Here is a 14,500-nt window from a genome sequence, read left to right as displayed (position 1 = left end):
TATCAAGCCACTGTCAATGACCTGATCCACATAAGACAATATATCTGCACAGTTATTCGTGAAATGAGCTGCAAGATTTCTTGTGAACAGAAGTATTGGAAGAGGTGGTTGCAGTGCAGTAGATATACTTATCTTATACCACTGGTGAGCAACTGTCAGCCAACTGATGAACAGTCGTCACTTTCAATCTCAAACATCATGTTGTAATGCACTTTCTGAGGCACTAAATTCAATAGCTAACTCAGGGCCACTATAATCGTCCATTTTTGGAAGAACTGCCTAAACAACATTACAGGACACAGGCTGAAAGTGCATGGTTTGTTGTGGAGTATCAAAAGCTGCACACAGTAAAGGCAATATCTGGTGGCAACTACCTAAACTAAAATACACCAGCCAGGCTCTAAATGTTGGACTGGATGCTCTCCAGTGGCCAAATTCTTAATTATCAGCTCTGAAGTGGATATAAGAGAGGTAGCTCAGGAGTTAAAGAGTTAAAACAGTGAAGCAGTAATCTGTATGTTATTTTTGATCAAGATACACTGAGGAACTGTCTTTGGAATGACATACTTCTCTGTTTCTCTTCTCATCTTCCCTGCTATCCGAATCCTGTTTTGGAGGTTCTGGTTCAGCCTTCTTCTTCTCTTCTTCCAATTCTTCTGCCTTCTCAGCTTCTGTTTTGATTGCCTTTGTAAGCCTAGCTATTAGCTGCGATTTCAGTCCCTTAGGACTCAATGTGCGTGCCTCTAGCTCTTGCCTCAGCTCACTTACCTGCAAAGAAAGCATCACCATATGTTACAAACACACCTATTACTACTTCTCCAGCAATAATAATAATAATAATAATAATAACAATAATAATAATAATAATGTATTATTATTATTAACGTGGGTGTTATATTACATGAGTGAAATGCAATGTCCTTCAACAGACAAAAATTGCCAATCTGTCCTGTATATTTTACTCAATTAAAAGTGGTACTGACTCTAGGAATGTCATGCAACATTCTTTTATCTGCTATATAATCTGAAAGATACAGCAGACAGATACTTGTTTGTCACTTTACTTTGATATCACTCTGTCATACACAAAAGTCTATTTCTGTCCCCCAACACTATTAAGCTTCAGCCTTCCTTCCCCATTTCATGAAGATGCAGTATTTTCTGCATGTATGTCAAATGTGGCTGAAAAAGGCGGAGATGTTTGGAGTCGAGCTGATGTCTGAGCAAACAGCCAAAAAGTTACAGCTGAAAGAACTTGGGGAATTCAAATATATTAGTTTGCTATTTTCAATTAAAAGCAAATGAACAAAATGCATAAATCTACATTATCAAAGACCTGCATAAGAGGTAAAATTCCATAAAAATATATGCAGTACATTCGATTACTCAGAGAGAACATACTGTGGACCCCAGAGTCACCACTGTATCATCAAAATTATTCATGAAGGCAGCTTGCATAAAGGGAAGTGCACTGCAAATCTTTGCAGAGAGATAGGCACTCACTAGGTGAGCAAGTAGTTCTTTGCTTTATTACTTTTATTTGTGCAGGTCATACTCTTCAGCCAGCCAAAAAACAGTAATTTAACTGTAAGTAATGAAGTCTTAAGATTTGGGTGTTCAGGTCAAATGAGACAACTATGACCAGTACATTAATTTCAAAATAGTATATTAATTAAGAAATAGCACACTAATTACTAACTATGACATAGTGAAGAATTATCTTTAATTCTCAATATTCCAATACAGGAAAAGAGCTTTATCATAGTTAAAAATATATAATCAGCCTCACAGACAAATAAATAAAGTAATATAACTATTGTAGAAAATTACTCAAAACTATCTGAGTAGCTGGTGTTGCCCTGATATGTATTTATTTCAATTCTATTAGTTCATCTCCTCCTTCCTCCTCTCTGTCCATTTCCATCTCCCCCCTTCTCTCTGTCCACCTCTTTCATCCCCCCATACACTGTCCATCTACTCCTGCCCTTCCCTCTGCCCATCCCCCCCCCCCCCCCCCCCCCCCGGCATCCATCTCATCCTTATCCTTCCCTTGTACCTCCTGAACAGTGCATCATACAATGATATATATGGTATATATTTTTAGGTACATTCAGCAGCATATGTGGATACTGTCTGCTAAATGTGTCATGAATGGAGCTACTAGCACAGAAGCAATAAATGTAAATGTCATGATGCCATGGCTGACATGACAGTTTTACTGCATGACCAGCAAAAATGCAGCAAGTAATAAACTTTTTCCCTCTTATCATTCTGAGGGGGCTGCTAGTGAGAAAAAGTTTCATAAGGGTTTAAAATTATGTGTAGAGTTGTTTCAAGTCTTTAAGTTCTCCCATTTTGAAATACTGGAAAAAGTGCATAGTATCTACACATTATGCAACAAATTGTGTGGAATATGGAATAAACACATTAAAGATTGCATAATCATTTATTGGTTACTTTGCATTGTATCATATAACACATACGAACCATGAAAAGAATTTTCAACAACATTATAAAAGTTCAAAAGTCAAGGCCTAAATACATTTTTCAAAGAGAGAATATTTTTCTCTAATTCAAGTAATATTCTTCAAATCAATAAGTATATTGTACTAAACACTTTCTAAAGTAGCCTAATGTTCTTTCTCTGGATCCAAGCTATCTCCTTGCCAAACTTCACTGAAATCGGTTCAGCGAGTTAGCAATAATAAATCCAAATGTTGTGCATGATGTGGCAATTTTTCACACATCTCAGAGTTGATGATGTCATATATCCTGAACTATGTGCCTTACATACATATAATTTTGCAGGTACATTCAGTGGTATATATGAACACTATCTGTGAAATCCGCCATGAGTATAGTTAGTACTAAAGAAGTGGTAAATGAAAATATCATGCCTGACGCAAAAATGAACAGTGACAGTGTAGTAAGCGATTAAATATTTTTCTTTCATCATTATGTGTATGTGTGTGTGTGTGTGTGTGTGTGTGTGTGTGTGTGGTGGATAGCTCCAGAGAAAAGATGTAAAGATTTAATGCACGAGCGTAACAGAAATGTTTGTCGTACATTCCACATTGATTTCTATGGTTATTTCATGCAGTGTTGCTTGTCTGTTAGCAGTGACAAGTCTATATGAACGCCACAGCTCTTGGTTGTTATATGAAGGCGGTCTGCCACTGAGTTGTCCATGATGACAGGTAATGCCTGAATTCTGACATTCAAGTCACACTCCTGTGGAGCTTAGAATACAGCATACTGAATTTCCTAACAATTCCCAGTTCTATGCATCTAGCTCCGACTATCATCCCATGTTCAAAGTCTGTTAATTCCGATCATGTGGCCATAATCATGCCTGATGCCTTTTCGCAAGAAACACCTGAGGTAGCTCCAACAGAGCACTGGCATTTTGTATTTCATGTATGTGATACTATCGCCATGTGTATAACTGCATATCACTATCCCATGACTTGGCGCCTCAATGTAAATTATGATATCTTTTTCTGTAATCCAATTTTGATAACCTAAAGCCTATATGGTGTCCCAAACTATGCCCAAGTTACCTGCGAACACTCCATGAAAATTTGTCTAGTAGTTTTGGAGATAAGCTTTTTCAAAGACAGACAAATAGACACAGCATTTTTACAGACTTATTATTAATAAAGTTTTAGCTGCAAATGTTTAACAGTCTTTGTAGTACTACCATTGTGCACATACATGTTCTTTTTCCAGAGATTTTCCCAGACATGGTAGGCAACCTGGATGGTCTCAATGGGAAATTTGTTCAGAGTGGTCATCAAAGAAGTGTGGACTGCCTCTCTGATAAAATGGTGTCTTTTGAAGGCAGTCTAAACCCTCAGAAACATAAAAAGGTCTGCTGGAGCCAACTGGGGAACGTAATGGGGCCTGGGCGGTGTTATGAAGTGTGCTTGGCCAGGAACTCATGGACACAATGAGCGGTGTGTTTAGCAACATGTCATGATAGTGAGATTTCCTTTCACATGCCAAGGACACTTTTTTTAACAAAGTATTTTGAGAACTTCAATGTAATAGGCAAGTAGGCAGCTTCAGTGGTCTATCCTATAGGTATTACTAACTTCTTGTGGACCTGGATCACACCCTTAGTTGTCAAAAAAGACAACCAGCATTGTTTTCACGTTTGTCTAGTTCAGTCTTGAATTTTTTTGTTTGAAAGAAGCCAAGGTGTGCCATTTAGCACACTGGCGCTTTTTTTTCAGATTGTACTCAAATAATCATGTTTCATCCCAGTATAACACTGTCAAAAAATCAGGCTGAATTTGAACACTTCTGGAAATTTATTCATTACTGTCCTTTGATTGGCCATTTGCTTGTCTGACAAATGCTTTAGAAGCAACTTGGTGTACATTTTGTGCATATTATGATGCTTGTCATACATTGTTTACAATGGCTACTTGATGGTTCAGTGTGCCAGCAATCATCTTAACACTCATTCTCATCAACATGGCTGGTTGGTGGCCATCCGCAGTAGGGACTGTCAATGACTTCTTCCCGGTTCTACTTTAATATCTTCAACCATCTTGAAATTTTCAAAGATTATATAGCTTAGTTCCTATAGACTTGTTGGATCAGCTGATAAGTATCAGTATAACTTTGGTCCAGAAGATGATCGTGTACCATTGTTCAGTCATTTGCTCCATGAGGCACTGTAATACAGCCTTTGAGTCAAGTTTCAGAAAATCGACAATACTGACACAAACATTGTTTGAAGCAGTAAAGCCCAAGTGGTGTGAATACACTGTGTCAAATATTCACTTCACAATATAATCACTTACAATACTTTATGAACACATCTTTTATCTTTCAACAATTCTGGCAAGGTACCTAACATAAATAGCTGATGTTTATTTTTTGTTCACTGATATGACTTTCCTAAATAACTGAACCTGACACCATATACTCTATCTTGTGAGAAAACGGTTATATCACTAAAAAACAAGCCTAAAAAGAATATTTCTTAACACACAGCAGAACTGTTAATGTTTAACACTGTACCTACCACATTTTATGAATACAGAAGATGCAGTGTTCACCACACACGTTAATGAAACATTAATACGTTTAGTGACTTTTTGCATGTCTGTTGAACGGTTTCTTCCAGCCCACTGTATCAAAATCTTCCTCCCGACTATTCACATGACAATTGGGAGTGTGTCACTCCAAGCTATGATTCTCAGTCATCAACCCAAAACTGTAAATATAAGGCAATAAAACAGCTGCAGAACTATTAGCATAAAAGATGAAAATAATTGGCATCTCTACACACTTAAACATATGTTGGTGACAGCACACCACCACCAAGTGTATAGTGAGGTATTGTGAATTATAAAAGTAAACATTATTTTTAGCCCTATTGCCACTGAGTGCATTGTAAACAGCACACTCATTGAAACTTCCTGGCAGATTAAAACTGTGTGCCGGACCGAGACTCGAACTCGGGACCTTTGCCTTTCGCGGGCAAGTGCTCTACCAACTGAGCTACCCAAGCGTGACTCACACCCCGTCCTCACAGCTTTACTTCCGCCAGTACCTCATCTCCTACCTTCCAAACTTTACAGAAGCTCTCCTGCGAACCTTGCAGAACTAGCACTCCTGAAAGAAAGGATATTGCGAAGACATGGCTTAGCCACAGCCTGGGGGATGTATCTAGAATGAAATTTCAGCTTAGGATTTGAAGGTTTTCCAACCAGTGAGACCAGTCTCAGGACTGAAGACCACAACAACAACAACAACGAGACAAGAGAGGCAAAAGACACGATGAATATTGCAGAGTAGTTTTGTGTATGTATGGAGAAACTATGTACACAGAGAACATAAGAGTTGCATGTGACTGTCCTTTGTTGTTTCTTTGTGTTCATCATTGTTAGTGTTTGTAACAGTGTGTGAGTAATGAATTGCTTACATGAAAATCGGACCCCTTTTTCTACAGATTTTGGAGGCCCCACCATGAACAACAGTATGAGGAGCAATGCTGATTTGGCCATCTAATCTTTAATATTTACCATGAAATTTTCAGAGGGCCATTTTACCCACAACAATGTAACAATATATGAGTGTATGGATTTTGGTTATATAACCAGGATGCACATTTCAATGATGATTAGCAGTAGTAGAATTATGCAGGTAGAAATTTTAACCATTGTGACAAAAGGAGAAATATATTCAATTACTTGACAAAACATGTTCGGATGTGGAAGACTCAGTTATAATTCATAATGGTTGGTTTATCTATGCATCAATTTTGAGCCATTATAAATAACAGATTTGTTTGGTATTTTGGAACGTTGTGAAAAGTAAAGGAGGCAGATAAAATATCTATAATAGTAATGTTAAGCAAAATCAAAAAAGTAAATAAAAATATAGCCTCTGCACAGATTAAAATCATATAAGTTAATTTTCAAAAAAGTTTAAATGACAGAAAAAAAATGCAAAAGCCTCTGAGAATTTTCTGGCTTTACTTTTCAATTAGTAGCTGGTGAATCTGCAGCTAAGAAGTCAATTGTTGAAGTGGCATTATCAAAAACAGAATTGGCAGCTATCTGCAATCTATTGTGTAGATAATGGGATGAAAAATGAAATGAATAACTATATTTGTTCTTATTTCTCCAAAAGAGATAAGCTTGACTTGAAAATTAATGATGACATTGAAAATGAAGATGATGATGATGATGATGATGATGCAATCCAAAAGGATAGCAATAAAAAGATGCGTTTACTGGAAAAGAGGATGGGGTAAAAAAAAAAACACAATTTTCATCACATGCATAGGATCAACGCAAATTTTCTCTGTTGTTTCACGATGTCATTTAGTGGCAGTTACGGATACTCAGTTAAAAAGTGGATCCCTGCCTTCAAGGAAACAGCATTTGTAATTAACTGGACCAACTGAAATGCTTACTTTCATAAAAAAAAAATGCTTGCATTGGTTAAGCTTTTTACACAGCATGAGAAGGGTCTTAACATCATGGGCTGCACTGAAGAAAGTTTTGGAAGAAGAATTTGATGTGAAGACAAATGCTGCAGAGACCCACAAACTGCTGTCTTGATGAAAGAAGACCCAGGAAGTGTGTATTCAAGAACATTGTCTCAGAACGAAAGAGAGTGCCAGCTGTGCTGATACTGTCAATGACTTTTAGTTCCACTATGTGCCTGATGGGATACAAGATGATTCAGGAACAAAATTTTTACTTTATAACAGTGAAGATATGAAGGAGTTTCAGGAAAGAAATGTGGTACCATGAAAGAGCTGTGAAGTCACAACAGCAAAAATTTTGGAAATTCTAGTAACATGCTGAAACTGCTATTCTTCTTCTTCTTCTTCTTCTTCTTCTTCAATTCCTTTATGCTTTCAAGTGTCAGGATAATCTCACTCTATCCACTTCTTCCACTCCCTTCTATTCACGCACAATATCTTCATTTCCTCGCCATTTTCCCAGCTTCTCCGCCTTGTTTTTCCATACAGTGTGGGGTCTTCCTCAACCAGCTGCTTCCTGCACACACATTTCAAATACTTGTTTAGCTTTTCTTTTCTCTCCCATTCTCGTAACATGACCATGCCACCTCAACTGAGGCTGCTCTGCCACCAGACTCACTGCTTTCTTCTGCCGTGTCTCTTCTCTAATTCTTTCATTCCTAACTCAATCTCGTTTTGTCTTTCCCATCACTTTCTTCATACACTTTATTTCTGTGTTAGTAATCACATTTATTAGTTCCTCTTGTAGTGCTAAACTTTTCATACTATGCACTGTAACTGATACCATAATTGCATTATAAATTTGCATTTTAGTTTTCATATTTATCTCTTTCTTCCATAATACTGTGTTGATCATTTGATTAGATGCTGTCCTATGCAAGTGATATAGTACCACTAACTGATATACATGAAAGATTTCAGCAGGGCATAGTGGAATGGTATGAAGAAGATGAGAAGAGAAAAGGAATGACAGTGAGTGCAGATAAAACCGAAGTAATGTGCATTTCAAAACAGATATAACAGAAAGAACATCTCCATATACTACGTAATGGAAAGCCTCTTGAAAAGCAGACAACTATGAATATCTTGGTACTATACTAAGTAGTGATGGGAGAATAGAACCAAGAAAGCAGTCTCAGCATACTATCAGGTGACAGCTACAAACTCTAGTAACAAACACACTAAAACTGCAGCATGGGGTCCAAACAGAAAGTGTTTCAATTCTGGAGCCAGTAGCCAATGGTCAAGTGACTGCATGTGTAACGGCAAAGGATGGAGATGCTTCAACTGCAATGAGTTGGACACTCTAGTGTGAAAGGGGACACAAAATCAGATAAGTGGCAAAAGCTGTGCAATTCACACATTTATTTACTTACATTTATGTATATACTCTGACTCCTGGAATTCCCTTTGTCTTAAAGTAAAATCACATGCTTTACATAAATTCACTTTGAAAACTTAGGTACCAATACTTGATGTAAAAGTTAAACGTGTTTGTAAAATGTTAACTTTCACAGCTGGAATTGTCACAATTAATAAAATATTCTGCGCTATATGCCGTGGTTGAAGGTATTTCACTTTAAAACCTACAATAATTGAAGCCAATTCCTTTGTGAATAATGTCAGAGAAACTTCTAGTGCACTAGCATTTGCTGTGTAAGATTCACACACGAATGTTCTCCATCAAAATTGTCAACCCTGAGCTCTCTCCTGTACTGTTGAAAATTAAGCACAGGCTTCACTTTTTTTCACTGGAAGCAACCATCTTCATTGTCATTACTGCTGTTGGTCACACTTTTGGAAGGTGAAATGGTGCAACAACAAACCCAGATGGGCACGAATCACAATTGGGTACCTTGTCCTTACTTTCGCACAAAGGAGATAGGAACTCACTCTCACTACCGCTTCCCATAAGACTGCTTTTCACTGCCTCATGCTATGGCCCTACCGAAACCGGGAAAACAGCCAACAGATGCCAAAAATTTCCAACCCATATCACTCTTATGTCATCTATACAAAGTTTTAGAGAGAATGATCATCAATTGAATCTCGGACCAAGTCAATCAAACACTGATCAGAGAACAATCTGGGTTCTGCCCTGGGAGGTCGTGTTGTGGACAGATCTTGAACCTGACACAACACATAGAGGATGGATATGAATGTGGGAAGATCACCGGTGTCGCCTTTGTGGATCTTACTGCTGCATATGACACCATACAGGATTACAGGATGAGAGGAAAATGTTAACAAAGATCTATGCCATCACGAAAGACTTCCACCTAACACAGTTTATAAGACGCCTGCTACAAAACAGATGTTTCTTTGTTAATCTACAAAACAAGAGGAGCCGGAGGAGGGCAAAGAGAAATGGTATCCCCCAAGGAAGTGTGCTAGCCCAACTGCTGTTTAATATTTACACTGATGACCAGCAAGTTAATTCTGTCACAAGATCTTTCATTTATGCAGATGACACAGCACTTGCCGCGCAAGGTAGAACTTATGAGGAGGTGGAAGAAAAACTCACAATAAGTCTTGAGGTATTATCTAACTACTACAATAGCAACTACCTGAAGCCAAACCCCTCCGAAACACAAGTGTGTGCAATCAACTTACGGAACGGAGAGGCACTGAGGAGACTGAGAATAACCTGGAGAGGTCAACAGCTAACCCACTGTGACACCCGAAAGTACCTCGAAGTGAAGTTGGACCAGTCCCTCACCTTCAAGAACAACTGTACACATACAAAAATGAAAGTCAGTGCGAGGCAACAACTGGGGAGCACACCCACAGGTCCTCCGCACATCTGCCCTCACTTTGTGCTTCTCCACTGCTGAAAATGCAGTTTCTGTATGGCAGAACTCCAGCCATGCCAAAAAGGTAAATATTGCCCTAAATGAAACAGGATGAATAGTAACCGGCTGCTTGCGGGCAACCCCTGTTGATAAAATCTACCACCTCATGGGCGTAGCACCTCCAGACATTCGAAAGAGAACAGCAACTGAAGCGGAAAGAAAGAAGCACGAGACGGATCAGACACACCCCCTGTTTGGATGCAAAAATCAAACACCAAGGCTCAAGTCGAGGACATCACCTGCAGACTGTAGGATACAACTCTGGCATAGCTCATCATGAGAGAAATATTGGGACAACCCCAAGGAAGAACTTGCTATAGGTCATCATCTCCCATACACGACATGGAAGTTACTCAATAGACTGAGAAACTGGAGTATTTTGGTGTAAAGAGAACATGAAGAAATGGGGATACATCTCAGGGGATGAACTATGTGAGTGTGGTGAACCTGAAGACCATCACCACCTACTCAACTGCAGGAAACTGTCGGAACCTGTGTACACGGACGATCTGACTATCACCAATGATAAGGCAGTCTGTGCAATGGAATTCTGAGCAGTACATGGAATATAAATATGCACATATTCTCTGTAATACTTGTAATATATTAAATATGCACATATTCTCTGTAATACTTGTAATATATATGTATGATATGCTATGAATGATAAATCATATTTAATATGTTATGTTCTGGACACGTATAAATAAATAAAAATTGCCTCAAGAGACAGCACATAGTTACACATCTCACATCATCAAGGACAATCTCAACAGTTTAAAATAAACCATGAAACTGACAAAGTGCTGCTCTGAAATAATGTTTCTGCTATGTATGAGGCAAATAGAGGAACCAAGGCAGTCCTACAAAACGCTTTTAGTACAGCATGTGACACCACATAAAAAAGTGGCAAGCATTTTCAAAGAAGACTTTGAAACATATGTTTCTGATTTTAGCAGCGGTTGTCACATATATACACTATTAGCACTTGCAATGCAGGTCATATGTCATTATATGCAGATAGCAATCAAAGAAGTACTGATAACAAATAAACTGAAGTTTGCTAATATTTATGAGGATGAATCAATAAGTTATTAAGGAAAATAGAACAGAGTTTCCCAAACTGTGTTCCACAGAGCACTGGTGTTTTGAGGTAAGTGAGTACTCGCTTGGCAAAAAACTATTAAGAACATGGCAGTTCTTTTTTTAAGACTTTTGATAATACTAATTATTTTATTATAATTTCTGTGTTATTAGTTACGACTTAAAATTGAAGTAATCAGTACATAAAATGAGATTCTCTCTCTCTCTCTCTCTCTCTCTCTCTAACCTTCAGAACATACAAGGTGTTCCAACAGAGCAGCAGGATGCTGTAAGTACTCTGTCAGAGGAAAAGTTTGGGGACCTCGACCCCTGACACAGGATATTGAATAATTTCACCTTGCAACAGCAACACACTTTCTGTGAGGCATTTTATATTGCTCTACCATCCCTGTACCCTCATTACTGTTCCCAACTACATCAAAGTAGTGGGTTTCAAATTATTTTGCAAAAGTTTTTGAGATTTAAAAACCAAGTTCCCAGTCACAATCCACTACCAGTTATCTAACTATTAACTGTATACATCTATCTACATTACAGTACAAGATACAATTTTGGAAATCCATGCAGACAGTATCTACTTTCACAATTAAAAAATTGGCACTTAGGCTTGAATGTAAACTGTAAAGGAACATTATATGTTACGGTAAGAGAATAAATCATCACCACTGTTATCTGTATCCCATGCAGGGAATGAATTTTAACTTACCTTCATTGTTTTTGGGTCAAGTTCCGAAAAATGTGTTGGTTCTCTTTTGACATCTTGTGTTTCTTCACCAACTTCCTGCAATTAAGTACTGTATGTTTTAATTCATTCTTGCATCTGGGATTCTAGCACAGCACTACTGCAGGACTGGATTAATGGTGTGAGCAGGGAGAAACAAAAAAGCTAAAAAGCACTGATTGGGCAAATGAATAAAACTTAAAAAGTGAAGAAAAGAAGTGTCAGCAAGTTTTTTTTTTAAAAAAAAAAAAAAAAAAAAAAAAAAAAAAAAAAAAAAAAAAAAAAAGTTTACTTATGCCAGCATCTATCATATGCTGTCAGTTGCCACCTGAGAGACTGAACTCTCAAAACAGCATTTTTCAAAGAAATGGCACTGCCTTACTGAAACAGCATACAACTGCTGCACGATATGTAGTTAGAAAATGCTGTGTAAGAATTCAGTATCTCTTGAAATAATAAACAGATGACAAGTTAAAAGGGAACAGCCAACTGCTCTAATCCTCTAATAATGGCACAACACCATAATTAGGCAGCAGTTAATAAATAAAACTTACGACGAGAACACACACATCTGGAACATTCTGTGAATTCCTTACATCACTCGAAGCTCTTGCACCTGCACAGCTGGAATCCGCCAATTGGTTGGTCATCTTCTGTTACCTACAGCTCCACCTCCAGGAGTATCACACAATGAAAACAGATCCTCCATACAGGAGTTGCTTCCCTACTATGCACATGAACTGCAGCAATCTGTAACGCTCTGTTGGCTGTCTATCACACAATAAACTCCTTGGGGTACAGATCTTGTGGTTGAAGATGAGAATGTCACGGCTTCACCAGTGATGGGGAACCAACTATGTCAAATAGTTTGCAGTTTTGTCACAACAGGATGAGACTGTCAGCAGGTCTGAAGCCTGTAGGTCTTTCCCTATTTTGATTATATGTCTACATGTACATCTAGTTAAACTCAGTCAAAATAAATATTTAAATAAATAAATAAAAACTTGCTAGTCCATATTCAGAAACAGCTGATACGTATGTGGACTGTCTGCATGCACATTATGCATTTGTTCAACTGGTTACAAATGAAATGATCACTCAATGAAATAACACAACACAATTAATAATGACGTCTAATTTCCTCTCATGTAATGTACATAGCCTTCAAAGAAGTTAAGAGTATTATTGGTTGACTATCAGAATAACATAAACAAACACAAATTAATTTCACAGCTATAAGTAAAACCATCATGTGACTTTCCACAAAATTGTGATGTCACCACTACAAGAGCACACCCTGCAAATGGGCTGAATACAGAATTGTACCCAATTTATGGCTTACTTTGTTCTTAGCATAACGAAATGAGCAGTGTAATATGAAAAGGGAAGAGGAGTGTGAAGAATATAGTGAATGCACATTATTTTAATGTGATTATTTTTCTACAAGCTGACAGTCCCTATAAAGTACAAATAAAAAAAAAATAAAAAAAAAGAACATATGAGTTAAAAGCAGATCATCTGTAAAACAACGACATAAAGGTTTGGACATAATGTTTCCCCAAAATGCTGGCTCCACCTCGATCCGCTGTCACATGACTCATTCCACACTGTGCTGCCTGATAAAGAAAAACAAGATATGGTATACATTATGTTTCCAGAATGGACACAACACTCGAGGCAAGGAACAAGGGGAAGAGAAAGAGAGAAAATATAGGGTTGATTGCTGTGCCTTTTCATCGCCCGTAGCGCCGTTGGCCGCGTCTTGGTCAGCCTTCTGCTTGCGTTCCAGTTGCTTCTTGTAGTTGAGATGCAAGCCATCCCATTCAAGACGGGTTGGCACACAGCTCCAAACATCTGGGAGAAATAGTACCACTGTTTCAACCCGCGCCGCCACCGTTCGACCCTTGTGCGTGGTCTCTCCGCGTCGGTAGTAAATCTCCAGGAACCGATACCTGTGAGGGCCAAAGTAACCCTCTAATTAAAAACAACAAATGCCCGTACAGGCCAACTGATATCACCGTAAATAGTGGGCAATACCAGCAAGATGACACTTGCATGGCATTTCTGACATAGCAAGAAGCAAATAATGTTACTTGCATCCCTCACAGAATTTTTTTCCTGTGACACCTGGAGCTAGAAACTGAATAACTTCTACATAGCCAGAAGAAACGATACCGGTACAAAAATTTGGAAGCTTTCTGAAAAAAATAAGTAGTGCCTGGAAAAACAGAAAATAATGTTAAATTTCTGAGCAGCAGCTTACCTCAGGTTGCACATTCTGCAGTGTCCGTGCTTTCCCAGAATACATTCAGTTTCAATACGACAAAATGGAGGGATTACAATGTATGGCTTATCAGTACAAAACAATTACAGAATACTTACTTGTTGTAATCACTAGCAGGAACAAATTAGGTGCTTTTCAGACACTGAAATGCTAAGTGGACTAAATAAATCAGTATCACTCACCATAAAACCAAATACAATAGATAAGACAAAGAAAGGTCTTGCATGAATACATTTTAGAGTAAATAATCAAAACTAACACTTTAAGAAAGGTGAACATATTCTGTGTGTATGAGAAAGTGATGTGTTAATGTTCTAATATATCAACAGAGGAAACACTGGTTTCAGATAGAAAAGTGAAGGGAGAATTTATATTTAAACTCCTTAGACATTTTATGTTATGCCATATCCTGCAGATATAATGCTGTGATGTAAAGAGTGATGACAACACGATTACACTGTAGTATTAACACATCATTTGGAAACTTTGCTATCATCCTTTTATCATCTCCTGGTAAAGACTAATAGCTC

At 37.9% G+C, this 14,500-nt stretch overlaps 1 protein-coding gene across 2 annotated transcripts in view; it reads right to left on the bottom strand.

Annotated features, from left to right (window-relative positions):
- Nucleotides 1-14,500, bottom strand: part of LOC124715625 (cell division cycle and apoptosis regulator protein 1-like) — a 263,366-nt gene that overhangs the window by 59,977 nt on the left and 188,889 nt on the right. For both annotated transcript variants that reach the window (XM_047243109.1, XM_047243110.1), the window contains exons 11-13: nucleotides 13,416-13,638; nucleotides 11,672-11,746; nucleotides 568-768 (exon numbers count right to left, since the gene is read on the bottom strand). In XM_047243109.1, coding sequence (XP_047099065.1) covers nucleotides 568-768; nucleotides 11,672-11,746; nucleotides 13,416-13,638 — 499 coding nt within the window. The remainder of the gene's footprint in view (nucleotides 1-567; nucleotides 769-11,671; nucleotides 11,747-13,415; nucleotides 13,639-14,500) is intronic.

This window comes from Schistocerca piceifrons, chromosome 1, assembly GCF_021461385.2.
Source record: "Schistocerca piceifrons isolate TAMUIC-IGC-003096 chromosome 1, iqSchPice1.1, whole genome shotgun sequence".
Classification (NCBI taxonomy): Eukaryota; Metazoa; Arthropoda; class Insecta; order Orthoptera; family Acrididae; genus Schistocerca; species Schistocerca piceifrons.
The sequence above is the reverse complement of the archived record's forward strand: the minus strand, read 5'-3'. Positions and strand labels throughout refer to the sequence as shown.